At 38.2% G+C, this 20,513-nt stretch overlaps 2 protein-coding genes across 2 annotated transcripts; both read left to right on the plus strand.

Annotated features, from left to right (window-relative positions):
- Positions 1 to 1,926: 1,926 nt before the first annotated feature.
- LOC135706281 (microsomal glutathione S-transferase 1-like) lies at positions 1,927 to 3,046 on the plus strand. Its single transcript, XM_065227846.1, has 3 exons — positions 1,927 to 2,151; positions 2,641 to 2,723; positions 2,798 to 3,046. Exons 1-3 carry the CDS (start codon positions 2,029 to 2,031, stop codon positions 3,039 to 3,041), a joined length of 450 nt encoding a protein of 149 aa, XP_065083918.1. The 5' UTR covers positions 1,927 to 2,028; the 3' UTR covers positions 3,042 to 3,046.
- A 1,076-nt stretch (positions 3,047 to 4,122) lies between these two features.
- On the plus strand, positions 4,123 to 19,426 carry LOC135706251 (microsomal glutathione S-transferase 1-like). The gene is made up of 3 exons (XM_065227823.1): positions 4,123 to 4,278; positions 18,986 to 19,071; positions 19,142 to 19,426. Exons 1-3 carry the CDS (start codon positions 4,153 to 4,155, stop codon positions 19,383 to 19,385), a joined length of 456 nt encoding a protein of 151 aa, XP_065083895.1. The 5' UTR covers positions 4,123 to 4,152; the 3' UTR covers positions 19,386 to 19,426.
- The last annotated feature ends 1,087 nt before the right edge of the window (positions 19,427 to 20,513 follow it).

Raw genomic sequence — 20,513 nt, forward strand, 5'->3', positions numbered from 1 at the left:
GCTGGAAGCTGCACTACCCACGGAAGAGCTACTCTTGAAGATGGCTGGAGGGACATCCTTTCCGCCATAGGTAGTACTGCTGCAGCGGCACTAGGTAAAAAGCTTCAGCAGGAAGACCGAGATCGCGAGGCGATAGAAAATCTGTACCGCGTAAACGACATTCGGAAGTTCTACGTGATGCTAAATAGTTCGCGCAAAGGCTACGTGCCGCAATCCGATATGTGCTCGAACGAGTGTGAGGTGATTGAGAGGTAGAAGCAGTACTATGACGAGAACCTCAACGGTGATGTAGCAGAAAACGAAGATAGCACGGCAACAGACCTTGAAGCACGCGCAGAAGACGACAGGTTCCCGGTCCCTGATCTTCAAGAAGTTGAGGAAGAGATCAGCCGGCTGAAGAACAACAAAGCAACTGGTGTAGATCAACTACCAAGTGAGCTATTAAAATACGGTGGTGAAGCGCTGGGTAATCGCCAAGATTAGGGAGGTGGAGATATTACCGGACGAATGGATGGAAGGTGTCGTATGCCCGATCTACAAAAAGGGCGACAAGTTGGATTGCTGCAACTACCGCGCGATCACACTGTTGAGCGCCACCGATGAGGTACTCTCCAAATTGTATGCTGCAGCTTTTCATCATTTGCAAGAGAGTTCTTGGGGAAATACCAGGTGGGATTCATGAGTTCCACTGTTTTTCTCTTGACGTGACTCTTACACACAGAGTCTAGTTTCATCTTCCAAAATCTCTTATCATTATCCTAAAAAAATAACTCTCAACTTGTTTAATACCACGTACAGACTATGGCTTATATCATGTAATATAGGGCTGTCTTGCAATGAGCACTCATACATAGGATTTCCAGTGGAAACTAAATGTATGAGTGCTCATTGCAAGACAGCCTATATTACATTATATAAGCCATATTCTGTACGGGGTATAAATCGTTAAACCTGATACGGTTCTTTTGTAATAATTTCTGAAAAATTTAGGCAAATTAGTTAAAAATATAAGTTAGCATATATCTGTGCAATTTGAAACAATTTTTGTCGGATTCTTGAGATGTTTTTCAATTGCAAATCAACTATGGATAATTTTTATCATCACGATTAAAAATTTTGAGAAATATACAAGATTTTAGGTTTTTTTGCGAAAGTGCCAAAACACCTAACTTGGACTATCCTTCCAAAGATGAAACCAATTCCAAACGATTCCTGAGCCTTTTTTTCTGTTAGAACGACTATATTTGATCAAGTTTCTTCAGTGCAAACAGGAGTTAATGTGTGTGGTAGTTTGCTATCAATGAGGTACAGAGAGAGGTGGCGCAGATCGTGAAATAGGGTTGTATTAGTAAACCAAAAAATCAACGTAAACGCAAGTAGTGACGTCACTACTTGCGTGTACTTGCGTGTATCGTACAGTGGTTGTGTGAGTGATTGCTTCACCTCGGTAATCCAGCTCATTGGTTTGCTATCATCCTAAAACACCTTCCCAGCAGGAAAAATTGCTCATAAACGAGCCACCGAAGGTGCAGTCGGGTTGATTTTAGCTTGACCCTTACACGGCGGCTTGATTATGAGCGCTTCGCTTAGTTAAAAAAAACATCCTAAAATATCAAAGACCGACCAGAAAAATATCGGAACATGCTGCTTCCATAGCTGTTTGCACTGGGTGCAGCAACCTTTATTGTGCAAATCTATGAATTTTGATCCTAAGTCATAATAGAATATCATATTTAAATGAAAAATTGAGAAATTTCCTCGCCTAATGCTTCTGGAACCATTCTCACCAACACAAAGAAAATCCGATAATACTTCTACCAGATGTTCCCCGTGTGTATTCCACCAATCCTATAAACTGCAACTCATCGTACCGGCAAAAACATACAACGGAAAAGAGTTTATTCATTCATTCGCTTCTCATACATCAGTGTTCAACTGCCACTCCCGACAAGCGGACGCATCTTCCACATATCTATCGTATTCGGTGTACAGTCGAGGAAAACACAGAAATCTTCAACCAACGCAAAGATGCAACTGTTCAATAACATCAACGAAGATGTCTACCGGGCGTACGTCTTCTGGTCCTCGGTCCTGGTCGTCAAGATGCTAGTCATGTCGATCCTGACTGGAATGCAGCGGTTCCGGAAGAAGGTGAGTGTGACCACCTTGAACCTAATCTCCGTCCATTCTCGTCCCCGTCGTTCCGATCATTGGAGTTGACATAAAATTTATGTTTGTGTGCTCCAACGTGGCAGCATGCGAGTATTTGATTGGTCAAAGCGTAATTATAAGCTCGCTTGACGAGGCGAGCAATAGCGCTATTACGCAACGGCTCTCATCAAAACTGATTGTGTATGCAAACAAAGATGGCCATGACCGTTGCGATGCCGCTTCACTTCGATAAGCCGGGCGTCGGCTTGCTGCGATCGATTAACGAATTACATCTCTCGAGTTGATGGATTAAACAAAGCGTGCTGTGATTAATTCTATCACGGGAAAAGATGCTATCATTTAACGATAACGACTGTAACAGATATGATCATTGTACAGTTGTGTCGCCATCGGGGATGACTTGCAACTTTACACGTCATCTTGTTTATACTTCTTCTGTTCTAATAAGATTTTTCCAACACATTCTAGGCTTTCGTCAACCCGGAAGACATCGCTACACAGCCAAAGCTGAAGATCAAGACTGATGATCCCGATGTTGAACGTGTGCGTCGGTAAGTAATGCACGAAAACGTAAACAAATCGACCACTGTTAACATTGCCCTATCTGCCTTATTCATCCTCACAGCGCCCACCTGAACGATTTGGAAAACATCCTTCCCTTTTTCGTGATCGGTTTCTTCTACATCCTAAGCAATCCGAATCCGTTCATTGCGGTCAATCTGTTCCGTGCCGTTGCCGTGTCCCGCATTGCTCACACGTTGGTCTACGCCGTGGTGGTCATCCCGCAGCCGGCCCGGGCCATCGCTTGGCTCATTCCGTACGCATCCAGCTTCTACATGGCCTTCAATACGATTCTTCACTTTCTGTAAGGGAACATGCATAAATGACGTAGCATTTGAGGGGGGAGGTGGGGGTTTCAGAATTTGTGACCGGCCATGTATTGGATATAGCCAAATACGCTACGAGAGGGGGAGGAGGGGTCTAAAATTGATCAAAAATATGCTACGTCATTTATGGATGCTCCCTAAAGTGTGATTTTGTTTTGAATTAGTACACGTATAAGGGTTTTTGGTGTCATAGTTAGCTTTAAGATGCGAACTCATTTGCATTTTTGACAAGTGAAAGAGAAATCATCGTGAATCTTAACGATTTCCGTCGACAAATTTATCGAACAATCACTCAGGATACTTTCGAGCTATCATTATCATTAAATAAACTTGAAAAAACTCAACACTGGTCGTTTCATTATGAGAATCAGAAAATGATTTGACCAAAACAATCTGAAGCCCGAACACGTCAGCGATTCAAATGTGCTGAATCAGAGATAAAAGTCAAACGCAGAGATAACCCCCCTTCAAACGCTCCGACATCTACCTATACTAAGTCAGATTGTAGGCATGGCGTAACAAAACAAATTGAACACGGCTCAGCTGAATACGGTAAGCCGCATGACTGCTTAGATACAGACGACCAACAAATCAAGCAAATTAGTCGTCGAAAGGAAGCCTCTCGATAGCGTTGCTATTGAAATCACGACATACCGTTCGGGAAGCAACGGGATCGATTCCTGTTTTAGTTTAGAAAAGTTTCAAGGTGGAGTACAGGTGTAGATAGTTCCCAATTAGCAATTGTAAAACTGCTCGAAGAGCGCTTGAGAGCAGACGTGAAGTTCCAGTTGGAACGTTAAAACCAATAATAAGAAGAAGCTATCAACCTCTTACAACATAAATATTTACCTGTTGCTTTATCGCTCAATTCTATTCACAAGAAAGCCCCAAATCTGTTGAGCATTCGACACCCAAATAGAAACCAGCTTTCTAAACACATTAAAATTCATTGAGCCAAAAATCCTCTCAACCACTGCCGGTGTCGAACGAGTTGTTTTTTTTTCTCATTTTAGTTAAAAATCAACCGTTGAACCTGACGCAAGCACGTCGAAGGGAATTTCTCCAGCAAGATTAGCTCAAAAACGAACAAAAAATGTCCAACATTTTGGATCAAATGGACCCGGAATTATTCCGCACGTATGCATTCTGGAGTGTTATATTGGTGCTGAAAATGGTGCTCATGACCCCGCTGACAACTTTTAATCGGTTCAGGAAGATGGTGAGTTTTTTGGGCTGAATTCTACGTGATATAGTGTGCAAGTGAAAATGGAAACAATGCAGGCTGAATAAAAAGTAGCAGTAACTATTATTCAGGTGAAAGTGGATTCAGCAATCTATTCGCTGAATAAAAATTTCGTTTGTTGCCTACCTCTTGGCGAACGTTACGTCATATTTGAATGGTCACTGAGTGAGATTGAACGGCCATGTGAAAGTGTGCAACTTGCTCACAATTGCGGTGTCATGCACTCTATTTCAATTCTACTCAATGACTGAGTAGAATTGTATTGCCCTCCCTTTTTTTATCTCACGGAAATATTATTCAGTTGCAGTTCAAAAGGGAATTTACCCAGTCACTGAATAAACTTCCTTTTGAACTGCAACTGTGTAAAATTTCCGTGAGAGTAAAAGAAAGGGCAGTCAATATTTGCAAATCAAAGATGGCCCCCGTGGAGAATAGAAGAAGTATGAATGTGATGATGATTTCAAAATTGTACACTGTGAGGTATACGAGTGCAACCTTAAAATGCATTTATATTGAGAACAAATTACTTCAATGAAATCTGGTTGACGTTAGTAAAAAACTAAAGGGCTACTCATTAAACATATAATTAAAAAAAAAATAATTTCTGATTTTAAGTTCTATACATAGATTTCTGCTTTTCTACCTCCGTAACCAGATTAAAAAAATGCTCCATTTGCAAAATAAAAGAATTTTAAGATTGCAAGCTTATAGGGGAAATGGTTCTGATGTTGCCCTATGGATCTAAGATTGGGCCCATCGCTAAAAATCTGCTATTTATCAATTGTATCTAGATGAACGCGTCATTGGGACGGTACTAATGGATATTTTTGGTTGCTATTGAAAATTTAATCGATTGCTGAATTTATGTATGGGCCCAAATTTGGGACACTTGGGCCGACATTACATACATTTCCCCTACCTCCTAGAAACATCAGGAGTTTATAGCTTAATTTTCTTAAAATCGCTGGTCGTCTAAAAAAAGGTTGACAATATGATTAATTTAAATAGAGTTTGTACCACTTTCGTCATTCCTTTGGGCGAACGTGAGCTGTGGAACTCTCTCAGAGAGTGGGTACTGGGTGATTAATAAAAATCGAACCATTATCGAGCTGTCAAATCGAACCAATTTTTTACTCTCCCGGTACACTCAAAAAATTCCACACGCCATCATCATGTATCTCACACCCAAGTAACAATTCTGCAATCATTTAGCATCCACTCTAATTTATGATGGTTTTATAATGGCAATGAATAATCCATTTAGTTTAAATCCACGTTGTAACACGTTCCTGCTTAGTAGTTCACCTTTTCGCTGTTTTAAAAACCTTTTACAGACTGTCGAGAAGTCAAAAACTGTCTTGTTTTAAAATTAAATTTAAAGTTGTTCTCAATCCCACCATAAAACTGTTCTATAAATCAATCATAAACTTCATTAGCAATTTTTTATTAATGTCTTGATAAAATACTCTATAAACCTGTTCTATCATTATAAAAGCAATCATATAACCATTAAGTTTTAAATGAGAGCAAATGGTATATATTGTTGCCTTTTAGGCTTTTAAAAGTGTATCATAAAATCTCCTCTGTTAACAAATTTAATTTTAAGGATGGATCCTCACAGTGAATAAAAACCAAATTTATGACAAGGATACATCGAAGGATAAACGAAGTTGGAAGAAAAATTCAAGCGATGCTAACGAAGTAAAATTTAGTTCTTTAGAAGAACCAGCACGTCCGGCGGAACGGTTACAATCAACGACTGAACATCTGGTGGAGAAGAGAGAAGTGAGCGTGGTCCTCAAATTCATAAAACATTGTCAAAACAGCTTGAAAACAAACCAGCCTTCTCCAGACCTTGCGAATAGATGAAGATCGGAATAACTTGTGTCAGTACCGACAGCAAACCACTGAAACTTTCAGTTAGCGGACACTAGTTGGTTTCCGATCCATAGTTGCGATTTTATTCGGTGAAAGGCTCATCACTTGGAAAAAATTAATTCAACTGTACATTTCTGCATCGCTTGATGGTGCACTTCCAGAACCATCCGGAAGAAGGGGATCTTTTCGGGAATTATCGAGGTTACAGCTGTGCGAAATGCGAAATATTGTGAACACTTTCTTAGTAACTGCTTCCAAGCCATCGGGAGATAATCGCCTGGAAGAACGCTGAATCTCACAGCGCAACTATCGAAAGATAAACAAACTTTTAACGTTTAACTTTTGCAAGCAACTTTGCCTCCATAAATGCTGCCATAAATCTGAACGGGTTAAGATCAAGCAAAATGGCTTTAGATAAATACATTTCAGCCTGCAAGTTTTCTTCATAAAAGCCATTTTACAACATAAGGATTTTGTTATGGATTTCTTAAAAGCAAAACAACTTTTTCACAAATGACCCATGAAAATCAACTTTTATGCCACCGCCATGTTACATTTAGTTTGTTTGTTTTTTTACAATCTTCGATTTTCTCTCTATATTTCCTTGGATATAACTATATTTTGGTAAATTTAGCAATGAGCAAACATTTAAATGCGAATATCATAAAAAAATAATCTCAGCCTAGCTCGATCTGAAAAATAATTTATTTTATTCAATGTAAAATAATTAGTCAAATCGACGTTTTACGAGAGCGGACCTATTTTTTTCGATGTTTTCATGTACAATTCACATGAAATTTAATAAGGCACTTAAAACTAGGTTATGTGGCCTATGAGAACTATTGTAATAAATTTGGATATTCAACACGATTTTTATACCATCAGTTTCTATTATAATTATTTTGATAAGATCGGATTCATAAATCCTTTTCTATCTTGATTGATGCTTTCCTAGTGGATTTAGTAAGCGGCTAGGGGAAATGGCTCGGAAAGGGTTTTGATTGTTGCTAAATAGCTTTTGTTGTAGTTTTCAAATGGTTCTCAATGCGTTCGTCATACAACCTTTTGCAGTAAATCAATCTTGAAGAGCTTCAAGAATACACCCTTCAGAACCTTCTTCAGGGTGGGCCAACTAGACATATTCTAGTCTTAATGAGGTTATGGTGGATGCATTAATGACAAGACAGCCTTGACCAGGGTTTTATGAATGTTGTTTTATAGTTGCTTTGTAGTATTTCATAAAACTTAAAATGTTACTTGGGCACTTAATTTTGCGCTTACTGTGAAACACATCCATTTCATGTGTGAATCTTATGCTATGAACCATGCCTGAACACTATGGATTTGAATTGTGACACACTTGGATTCTATGTGCCTCATATGGTGATATCAATAGCTTTGCACACCATAGTTCAATATTCTACAATATTCTACTTTATCGACTTCTACTTTACCGACTCTAAAAATGAATCGACAAATATATAAACAAAGCTGCCAGAGGCCAGAGCTTTCACATATCTTTTTAATGGGTCTGATTTTGGATTCGATCACGAACTGTTGGGGTGTGCTGCTGCCAGAGTCTTCGTTCGATTTCACTGTGCCACGGTTGTTCTCATATATGAGGCGGGTTGATAGGAAAAAGTCACAACTCTTGTTTTCGATGTTTACCTTTCTGAGCAAGCAATTCACATCGTATTGTAACGCAAAACACTTTGAATCCATCTGTTTTGAACAGTAGCGTGATTCAACGTGCAATACACTTGAATAGATAGTGAAAAAATTTCAACATTTCAAAGTTTGAAACACTATAAATTAACGTGTACAACACATCGAACCAAGGTGAAATACACTTTAAGTATATGTGATTCTGCATTTAAAAAATCAAGTGTTTAAACACTTCGATCAAACGTGTGAAATTTTTTGAGTGTATGAAGAAACGAATACCGTGAACCCCCGCTAATTTGAACGACACTTCATTCATATTAACAAGCTACCCTACGATCATGAGAAAACGTGTTTCTGGTAGCCCTATGTGCTGTTTTGTTAGACTCTGCGTTCCGTTTTGCAATGTTCCATTCCGTTTTCCTCCATTCCATGTGCTGACTGACGTTTGAGCAATGTTTAGTTGCTCGGCGTGCAAATTAGCGGGGTTAAAATTAAAAAGTGTGCAGATTAAACGTACGTTACAAGCATAGAGATAACTCTAAGACCAAAAGATCCCGAAGAAACGTGCACAACTTTTTGGCTCAGCTCTGGTTGTAACAAGTACGCTTTTCATTTATTTAATTATTTATTTTGTTAGTTATTTATTTATACAGAATTCATATGTATGCACTTTACTCATTTAATCAAATTGCATGAAGTTACGTTTTTTACAATTAAATCGTAAATGTGTTCCCCGCCAAGGAATGTCCTCTCATGTAGAGTTACACTTGTCATACAACAAGTAATGAGTTCCCAATACGTTCAGCCAATTAATTCCATTTGACACGAATACGCTATCTGTTCGTTAAAGTCCGGGGTACGAATCCGAACCGTGTTCTCTTATAAAAGTTGAAATTGCTTCTCTTATAAAAGTTGACACCGTTAACATATTCTCCGACAGAGCGTTGGCCAAATCCGCCAGCATCCACCACGTGAACTAACGTGCTTTCGTGCATAACCGACGATCCCCTCGTCGACATCTGCGCCACCGGCAATCGGCGCTAGTATCAGTACCAATTCGAGGATTCGATTTCCCACCATACTAGCAACAATCAATACGAAACTAACGATTTTAAATTGGCTCACCACTTTAGTAGCCTATTGGTCCCAAGCAAACGATTAACGTACCCTATTCTAGTTGAAATTCTATTACTACACTATGTTTGTTTTGATTCGCTATGAAAGTTTGACAGATAACATCAGGGGTGTGTGGATTCATGCAGAACATGCAGGGGTGAGTGAAATAGCTTGGGACTGCTTGGGACCGTTGTTCTGGTACTGAGTGAGCCAAAAATAATAATGATTTTCTTCGGGACCCAGTGGTCTTAGAGTTACCTCTATGATACTAGTCCGGGGTGCAATGCGCAACACCAACACCGATCAATAGAGTGCTTCTTTGCCGACCTCACTCCGACAAAGGGATGCTTCTGTGCCGATACGGATGAAGCAGCGACGACAATAATTGGTACCGTGAGTAAGTGAGTAAGACAAAAAAGGATAGGATAGCAATCGCTAGAACCAGATCAGAAAACCGCACATACGATTAGGGAGAGCTATCTAGCAAACAAACATATGGAAAGGAACAAGTACGATGTACAAACCTAGGTTAAGAACTCTAATAAATTATACAATGATTTCCGTTAATATCCCCTGAAATAAATATTGTTTTCGTAAAGTTTAAGATTTACATATAATGTTAATTTTATTTGACTAGGTTTTTCACATTTGGCGTCGTTCTATTTTTGCGTTATTTGTTGTGGTATTTTTTGTTAGCAGAATTTACTCCAGGTTGGACTGCCTGGGAAAACAGTCTCCGTACTCACGTTTCACGATCGGTGGAGGAAATCTGAAAGGGGAAGTTCCTCCAGTGATGATAAATGTGAGTAGGGGTTGTTGTGTTTCGGTAGAGCGGCGGCTAGCACCAGCTTTCCCTTAAGACTGTTTGAAACAGCCTCTATCTGTTAGGATCTCAATCCATCATGGGAATTCAGTCTACTAAATCGCCCTCAAACTAATTTTCGGTCTCTTCTTCACATGAACCCGCCCTGAGGTTGGGTTTCTTGCCGGGAAAATCAAACCGTGACGAATGGTCTTCTTCGGAGGTGGCGCTTAAGCGACTCGTTTTGAGACAGGAAGCGTATTCAGTGGTCAAAATCTCGCAGGTTGCGAGGCTTCCGTTACATGGTACTCTCAACAAACATAGTGTAGTACTAGAATTTCGACTAGAGTGGGGTACGTTAATCGTTTGCTTGGGACCAATAGGCTAGTCAAGTAGTGAGCCAATTTAAAATCGTTAGTTTCCACCGGTTGGTAGGACGGAAATAGGATAAAAAAACCCTAGTACCTAAATGTGCATGTGAAATGTGGTCGAAGCAATCTATACAATCTGGAGAAGAAGAAGGGTTGACTGTTTTTGAAATGTGATCTGATTTCAACGTTAAGTATTAGGAATACTTATTAACATGCTTTTCTTCATGTTGGGAAGGCTTTGTTAATGAAGATTACACTAGGTTTTAGAAATTATTCTTGATTCGACTTATGCTTCCATTGCCATTTTCAATCATCATAATATCACTTTCAGCGTGATTATTTAAGACCTCCAAATTGATTACTTACCATGTTGCTTCCATGAATATAGGCTTCATGACCCAGGAAAATTCAGAAGCACTAGGAAAGCTGCAATTTATACCACGTTTATAAAAAAAATGATCTTTGATGCGGTGCTAATCTCTGAGCAATGCAACCCGCTTTCTACCTGTTAATTGGAGCCACATTATAGAACCAAGTCGAAACGACTGTTTTCTCACAAGTATTCATACGAAAGACGCTTCGTTTCGAGTTCCCTAATAAGGCCCCTGATCTCCAAGTTTTAAAGGGATGTGACTATGTCGTTCCATATCGTGGAGATTTTCATTAATGATGGCAAGACCACTTAGTACCTAACGTAGGGATCATCCATATGCCATTTATCTCGATAACGAGTGAAGATATCGCATAATGGACAAAATTTTCGTTCTTTAGGGTAACAAAATCACTTATTTGTATGTATGTATGTATGTAAGGTAGCCACCATCCTTTCAAGACTTGTCTTGTATGCAGCTCCACTTAATAGCAAGATCAATTTGAGCTACCGATCTGAATTCACAATATCGCTGTATGAAGGGCCAAAAACGGAAGGGCGGACCCGTAAGCAGAGACACTTACGCGAAATCCACGGGAATTTAAGAATCTCCTTCCAACGATACGCTCCAACAAATCGAATAACACAATTCGCAATACTTATTAAGCTTCCTACTGGATGGTTTGTTAAGAAGGGCGCGTCAATCTCCCTGAAACTGTTGGAGTAGAATTCACATCACCACAATCGAATCGGTAGGATAAAGAAAATGATAGTGTTTATTCTCTCCTAGACTCCAGCTGTCAATCATACCATCGTCCAGCTTCAGTTTGAATGATACCCTGATGCTCCCTCCCAACCCAGTATTTATTTATATAATGAAAATATATGCAATGGAGAAACAATATATCAGAACATTAAAATATGGCATAATGAAATACATTTATGTGGATAATATAGTTGCTACTGCAATGAAGAAGTATTTTACATATAATAAGATGCAGCTCTATACCTCCTCAGCACACAATGGCGGGTGGATGCAACACTGAAATGTATAGGATATATAATGCAATTAAATCTATTTGCTCGAATGATACTAACAATAATGCTAAAAATTGTGATGAATAACTAACATGACGAGAAATAACCTGCTTAATAATTATATACATATAATATTATTTAATGTTGTTATTTCCTCTGCTTCACCAGCTTCATATTAATTTCGATGACTTGCTTGGGTTACTGAAATATTAAGGTAATAGGTAAAAAAAAAAAAAAAAAAAAAATAGTTTTGTTATTTATAAATCATTGATCGTTGGTAGCATCTAGTCTAAAAAGGGGACCTGTATAATAATTATATGCATATAATGTTGTATTATTGTTGTCATCTGCTTAATTTTGAAGTATATGAGTAATACAATACAATAAAATACATCAAGTGAACAATAAAATGGTGCCTTTCTTTTCTCATCCTGTAAATGCATTGTTATCAAGCAACGTTTAGATAAATCAACGCCTAGCGCTGGAACAATAAGACAACACGATGGCTTCCCACATGCGTAAGGTGCAAGAAAAGATCCCAAAGCCCGCGTCCGACACACAAAACCTGCAATTTCAGCTTTGACAGAGCTACAATGAGCGATTTTCTGATCGCCTCTTCGCGAAGAGTGAAGAGCAAAGAGTAAGTGAGATAATGACAAAATCGCTCATTGTGACTCTTATGCAGCAACATTGGCTGGCATTATGAGCATGCATGAGCATGATTGACCGCCCACGGTTGCTACTCTGTTATTGCCAGATCAGCTGTAATTACACAGAGAACCAATAGACGATGCTTGGGACTAGCAATCATCCTCAATGTGTAAAAACTGGTGATCTCAAATTAGGCAATACCAGCGCCAGCCGCGCCTGAACGCAGGTCAAGAAAGGAATGGGTAGGAATGTGTTGACGTGACACTCGCTTTGATGGAAGCCGAGAAATCCTCTGCACTTCTACGAGGAGTCACTGGGATGTTGGGTAAGAGGGTAGGGTTTGCAGCAAGGTTCGTTTTGGTAAACGATAAGCTGAATTGATGTTTAAACGACAGGGAGGGGTTACTGTATAAATAAATAAAAAGGAATGATCTCAGCCAAATAACCAAGTGGAGCTGCACCAAAAGAAACCAGCCAAATTCATATAAGGGTAACAAAATCACTTATTTACTCATAAAAGCTTACGTTTTATTTGAAAAAGTTCATCGTTCGACATTTTGAACTTAGACCTCTTGCGCCACCTTTAAATGGCAACGAAAAAAGCTCAATTTTTGATATGTTACTTAATTAGTCCCAATAATCATTTGCCAAAAGGGAAAACATGTCCCGAACGATTTTGAAAAATAAGCCCGTCCCTATGTACAAGTTTCCCGCTTCTAAGAAGTTTTGCACAACTTTTTGAAGCTGTTCCAATTTATATTATATTCCCATCTACGATTTTCCTGGAACTTCTCCAAAGAATTTGAAGTTTTAAGAAGCTCAATGAAGGTCTAGAATAATGTCTGACCTTCACCGAAGTTCCCCATGAAGTTTACTGGATTTTTACGAATTTCGATAGCTGAACTGAAATCCCTAAAAATGTGTTGCATATATATTTTTTTGGAATTATACACAAATTAATTTAATTCGTAATTACACACTAAGAAATGATTACCGACTTAAACGTAATTTTTACCGAACTTTCAACAGCTGAACTGATCGGTAAAAATCAGGCAATTTTAATTCATTAGATAGGGGAATTTACGTATTCTCGTCAATCTAAGCAGTGTCCGCACTTCTATTAGCATTTTCTCAGCGTCACGCACATATATGACGTGTTTGTTGGTTTACATTCATCTGCTGCTTGCTTCTATATCCATTCCAATCGACAGAATTCTTCAAAACTGTTTGAAAGCGTTTTTACAACGCTCCAAACTTCACAGGTGAGTGTGACTATTGTCGGCAGCCTCTTTTTCTTCGGCAACCTTCCCATTAGAACTGCGTGTTAACCAGCTGTTCTATTATCGGCAACTTGAAATCAACCCCATTTTAGAGTACGTATGTTTCATTTGAATAAAAATCTGGCATAACAGGACTGGTCAGACGTACAAATACAATCAGATTGAAGCTGAAAGACTAAAGAATCGTTTGGGTGCATTCAGGGAAGTGTGTTGATGGGAAAACATAGTGAAATTAACGTTTAAATTTTGGTTGCCGAAAACAGTCAATGGGTGCCGAAGCCGACATTTACCCTATAAGGCTTCAAAACAAGGAAAACTTCACCCCAATGGCAAGACTCGATTTTTTAAACAAGGCTTAAAGTGTGTTGAATTTTAAATTAATGAAACAGCTTTTGAAATCCGGGTCAACGTTTTACCAAGTTCTCAACCAGGGTGGCCAAACCTACCGATTTATCAAAAGTAGGTCAAAGTGAACTGACCGTTGGGTACTTTTTTTCTTACCGTGTACGAATGAGTTTTTTTTTTACGTTTAATCGACTTTCTCTGTCTGATGCTATTTTCTGTTTCTCCCTTATTTGATTTCGTGTTCCGTTCGTCCTACTTGCACTTACTTGCTGTCATTTATTTGGAGGGGGTCTAGGGGGACCTGTTGATTTTTTTTATTTTGCTAAGCTACGGATAAATAAAAACTCGCAAATATATTTATTTTTGGGTACATGTTTTTCTGTGACTAATAATATGACATTAAGGTTACTGTTATTTTAATGGTGAAACAATAAATTCGATAATTATTATTTCATAGCAATGATTGGGACCTCGCTCTCGGTGGAGCCTTAAAAGCTTACTGAATTTAAACAAGCAATGATCCTGTGTTCTTGCTTTTTGTAATTAAATCACATAGCGTCCGGATGTCATAAATTTAAGCATCTTAAACTGAAGAAAATGCTCAGAGTTAGGTAATTCCATAAATGTTGTAACTATCTTTTTTAGAGTTGGTTGGAAATGCTAACATGAAGCTTTAGTGTGATGATTTATTAGCTAGAGAATGATCTTTAGAAGAATGTAGGTGGATAGTTCCGTTAGAGTACGGCAGTATGAAAATTGAATAGAAGTTGAAAATGAGCGAAGGGCCGCGACAGTTTTCAAGATGACGCACATTTTTGCCTAGCCTGGACGTTGGACGCACATACTTCAAGTCCCCGCGTACATCGTACGGGCTAGGCAAAAATGTGCGTCATCTTGAAAACTGTCGCTTTAATGGCCCTTCGCTCATTTTCAACTTCTATTCAATTTTCATACTGCCGTACTCTAACGGAACTATCCACCTACATTCTTCTAAAGATCATTCTCTAGCTAATAAATCATCACACTAAAGCTTCATGTTAGCATTTCCAACCAACTCTGAAAATCGTTAACTTCGCGTATGAAGTAACATAAAAAACACTTTGAATATCTTTTTTAGATTCTGAATATTTCTTCATCAGTTAAATCTCAGACATAGGAACCAAAATTAAATTCCAGGAGTTAGAATTTGAAGCATGGTAAAGTGCACACAGAATAAACATGTTCATATTAAAATTTAAAAATTTCGAAAAATATTGAAAAGTCTGGTTACAATTTGTCATTATTCTGATATTTGAAAAGAAAAGAAAGTAATAAAACATTTATTCATAGCAATTTTTTATTCGATGCATTGGACTAACTAACATTCGGAGTAAATCAAGATTTAACTTTAATTCTACTCGAAAGGAATGAACTTGAAACTTGAATGATTGTATCCCTGTTTGTTACTAGATAATAATTTAAGTAATTTTTACAAAAGCATTGGGATTTTTTTAAATTTTAAATGAAGTTAGGTTTGGTTATACCCGTTTGGAACCAATTTATTATTTACACGAGCGTGTAAATAATAAATTAGTGTTCTTGATTTATTTAATAAAAATACACACATAAAGCACGGATTTTTTTATGTGCTAAGGCATTCAAACTATCATGCAGCTGAATTCCGGACATAAATTTCATCGAAAAGAAAGAAATTTATACATATTATTTCCATCTTTTCGATATAATTTATGCCCGCAATTCAGCTACTGGAGTGCTAATTCTTGACAATATAGCTAAATCAGAATGTACCAACATGTCCATAAATCTAGATTCATCATTCAAGATTCCATCAGATTCAATTAGATGGAAAACTTTTGAATACCGTAATCTGGGGGTGAATTGATCACTATTTAACGTAAATAAATAAATTTCTACAATAGACTAAATTGAAAAACTAATGGTTTTAAATCAGTAGCTATGAGGGCTCCATCGTCCTGCATGATTTCTTATAATATTGGATGTTTTGTTAGTTTTTAGAAAACTTTTGGAATCTTGAATTTGAAAGTATCGATATGGTGTGAAATTGATCAACCCCTCAAATGGCTTCCCAGTGCATTTCTAGTAATTGTTCTTATTAAATGTGGGTTCCCTGAATCCGATTCAGATGCTAAAACCCTTGTGTAAAAAGTGTTTTCAGCAGAAACGCCAAAAAAGATGTCTTAATGCACAGTTGCGCCTAAATGTAGGTAGTTTCATTCAAATTCACTGGTAATTTTTCGAAAAACCCTGGATTTCTTATTTTAAACATTCTACAGCAATTTATTAAATAATTCGCATTCATTGACACTTAGTTTAGTAAAACAAGATACTTGAATGTTAATGACATCAATCGTTGCAGTCCTATGATCGTTTCTTTGGATGTTGATATTATATGCTACTTAACGTCAGCTCTATAAAAAGGAAATTTATACAATTTTTTTGCTAGGTAAAACACATCATGGCAATCATTGAAGTCTCATGATGATATACTTTTAAGATTTCTCTTGATATCTATCACCGACCATGTCATACGTGACAATTAAAAGTGCAACGCATTATGATCAATTTCACCCCGGTGATCAATTTTCCCCCGTATTACGGTACTTCCTGAACAACCTAAAGAATGTAGTACATTGAATTTTTAAATAGTTGGAGATCGTCAGAACTTGATCAACCTGAAGTCTTGGAAAAATATCCAGAGAACTTTACGAATATCTTAGACTACATGGAGATCTTTTGAACATTTCCCGCTGTCTGAAAAAATATCCTGTAACTTATGTAATGTTTCCTGAACATCTACAAAACTCCCTTAAGTTTTACTAAATTTCCTCAACTTCTACGAGGTTCTCTGAATTTATTCCCAGTTCTATATTTTGTCATCTCTCTTAATTTTACGAAGATCTCTGAACATCTTTGCAATTCTGGAAAGGCACCTATAATCTACAAATATTCTTGAATATCTGGAAGTTCATTGAAATTTAACGAAGTTCTCAAAACCCCTAAGAAGTTTATGGAGCTTTTCGAATTAAGATCTATGACAAATTGCAACAAAGTTCCCTATACTGAAGTGAACTATCTGTAGATCTTCTAGAAAATTCCCTGAACTTTTTCAAAATTCCTTACACTTATTTGAAGTTTTACGCAGCTCCTCAAAATGCTACAAAGTTTGCTGTACTTATACGTTTCTCGATGATTTTCCGAGAAGTTCTACGAACGAAATTTCTTGCATTTTTACGTAATTTCCACAACTATTCCAAAACCATGAGGCCTCAAAAAAGTGCCCTGAAGTTATATAGAGGTTCCCGATCAATAATGAGCTTCCCTGAAATAAAATATTGTTACCTTAACTTCTACGAAGCTCTCAAACTCAAGCTCTGGAAATAAATTTTCCACTTCTATGCAGTTTCCAGAACTTTTTCGAGTTCCTTGTTTCTACGAATTTTTCTGTAGATCTATGATGTTCCCAAAATTTCTAATAAGTTTCCTCAATTTCTGAACTTGTTAGAAGTCCTTGAAGATTTACGAAGTTTCCAGAAGTTGGAGAAACATCTCTGGGCTCATTACCAATTTGTAAAGCTGTAGACGTCTTATTATGCCGTAGATTAAATATCTATGTAATATAATTAATCAAAATTGCTTCTTCTAGTCCAGAACGTAAGAAAAGTAGTCTCCATAAAGGACTTAAAAAAAATGAGTAACATCGAACTTGACAAGCTTGACAAAATACCGGTAAATAAAATAAAAAACATCAATGGTGCGGGGGGGGGGGGGGGGGGAATAGATAATTCTGGAGGCACTCTTGGCACCGCCAGTAGCTACGCCAATGCTTGTTGTTCTTAATTGTTATTGTTAATATTCGCACATTTTTATGGGGTACGAATTACTCATATCATTGAACCGGTGGCTCTATTTCTGTTTAACTTGTGTCTAAAACTAATAGAATGTCGGACACCTAGGAAATCGTATATAGGGGTACTCAAAAACATCGAAAAACAATGTGAAATTTTACCGAAACCTCAACAGCTGAACGTTCGGTAAACAATTCGGTTATTTTTCACAGTTTTCCTATAATTTTTCATAGAATATCTTCAGAACGCCTATGATGATTGCGACAAGTCGCCTCAAAGCTGCAGGTCAAAAATAGTCTCAAAACTCAAAATGGTCGATTGTCCATTTACTTTTACAATTAAAAAACGAACAGGTGCGAACAGGAAGCGTAGATTGTGTCAGAAAAAAAAACAGCTTATCATTATTTTCCAAAATTGTACCCTGCCCTGCAACGTTTATTCCTTATCAATGAAACCGTCGGGGCGATGCATCGAAACTGGGACTGCTCCACCCAAAGTAAACAAATTCTTCCGGAGTCTCGTACACTGATAGCAGAAAACGTGCGCTGCCACGCTAGGCCGGACGATGGTTCCTTGGAAGGTAAACAACGTATACATTTTGCCAGATACATGAATACTTCGATTGCCTCCGTATTCTTCGAAGCTTTCGATGTGCTTTGATCTAAACGTCACCGATCGCAGCTCGATCACACGTGATCATACCGTGTTTTTTTCGGCAGAAATCCGTCGATGATGATGATTGATGAGGAATTTCGTCATTAACCGTTCGCATTTGTTTTGTGCCGACTCATGGAGAGTGCAGATTTGCTTTTCTGTTGGATAAATAACTCTTTGGACTATATGTAAATGAAGACAGTATACTCTTGTTATTCCGATAATTTAACAGAAGCAAATTCACAATCATTGTTAATGATCAACATGTGAGAAACTCAACAATTTGCATCGGGTTGTTATCGAGTGTCTAATTCAACAAAATCAGACAAGCCGTATATTTATATTATATACTATTATAGGGAACTACTATAATGCCTGTTCAGACTAGAGAAGTATAACATGTTATAATAATTATCGACAAGAAAAATGTCATCAAGAACTAGATAGGCTTATAAAATGTTATAACTGCTCACTCTGGTTGGGGACGGTCGAAGATAGCCGAAATTCATCATGATGCAGCAAAATCCATCAATTATCATTGTTGCAAAACCCATCTCCTAATTATGGTTCTCTCTCAAATGGCATTGGTGAGAAAGAGAGCCATAGATCGATTCCGTACGTGATCATTCACTTGAAATTCATTTCAGGCATTCTGCAATCCCGAAGACACTGCGTCTATAAGCCGCAAACTGAAACCGAAATTTGACGACCCGGACGTTGAACGAGTACGCAGGTAAGGCACTGAATTTTCTAATTATCACCAAACCTTCTCTCACCCTCGCACACCATCTGAACTCGTTTAGAGCCCACCGCAACGACCTGGAAAACATTCTGCCCTTTTTCGTGGTGGCATTCCTCTATCTGCTCACCAATCCGGATCCCTGGTTGGCCACGAACCTGATCCGTGCAGCGGTCATCGGTCGAATCGTCCACAGCCTAGTCTACGCAGTGCTGCCCCTACCGCAACCGGCGCGATTCCTCAGCTTCGGCGTAATGATGTTGGTGACTTTGTTCATGATCTTCAAGTGCATTATTTATTTTATATAATGAAAGTTTTCTGTTTTCATTTGCATTAAACTAGTTTGATTGTGACTAATTGAAAGTTTTCTATGTAAATAAGATTGCTACCAAGTACCGAGTGATGTATCACTTTCGACCTTAATCAGCTGATAGAATGAAGCGTGAATGCACAACGCTGCATTCGCTAGAGAGAAGAAAAGGCAAATTTCCAGCGTAAATTTGGATGAATCATGTAGTAGAAAAAAAAACGTTGATTCAAACGTTGCATTATTCACAACCAACTGAATAGGCAAATTAAGCTCGAAATCATTCTGAACAATCCAAGCAAGGAAAATCTAAATAGAATAAGACATTCAACGGGGTACTCAACTTTAATTTTAATATCACCCAAGCTTTTTCGAACTATTAAAAAAAACACACACACTTTGTATGAGCCCTTTCCAAACAACCCTATTAGTCATTGGCATGATTGGACAAGTTCGTACAGATTTGTAACGACTTCAACCACCAGCCACAGCCACCGTTTGCAACGTGCATCGTCTTTTCCTCGTCCCCTAAAAATTCATTCGATTACTGATTCATGTGTGCACGTGGTGCGTCATCATTTGCCGCGGTGCGACATCCGACAACCACCTTCTAACCAGCGAGCGAGGTTGTAATGTTTATCCATGTATGGACGAACGCCGACCGATGGCAAGATCCAAGAAGGCGACTGTAGAGAAGAACCACGTCATGCTTACCGGAATGAAAACAATCCGGTAGCAAGCCGCGCTTTTTTTTATATTAGTTCGATGAATCCAAATCGAGTTAAGACGGTGTGTGGACGTGGATGAACACGTTTGAACTAGGTGGTCAATGTTCATTGAGCGAACCGTGGGAAAGAGTGATTGCTTTTGATGGTGTGAGTCGGTCGGTCAGGGTTGGAAGATGTGATGGACAGAATTACGGGAATGGGTTGTATGAATAGAAGACTTTACTTTACTTTCCCCATTAGAATAGCACACTTTTAATCATAGTGCAGCTCATGTGACAGAACTATTTTCTATATTTTTAAGACAAATATTTGCAGGGCTGCTATCAATAAAGGGGGCTAGTTATATAGAGAGGGTGTTCAATATTTAGAAAGCCAGGGCAGTATGTAGAAGTTAAGACAAC

The sequence above is a fragment of the Ochlerotatus camptorhynchus genome, unplaced genomic scaffold (genome assembly GCF_037179485.1).
Source record: "Ochlerotatus camptorhynchus isolate MF236.1 unplaced genomic scaffold, CSIRO-AGI_Acam_v1.1 ptg000276l, whole genome shotgun sequence".
In the NCBI taxonomy this organism is placed as follows: Eukaryota; Metazoa; Arthropoda; class Insecta; order Diptera; family Culicidae; genus Ochlerotatus; species Ochlerotatus camptorhynchus.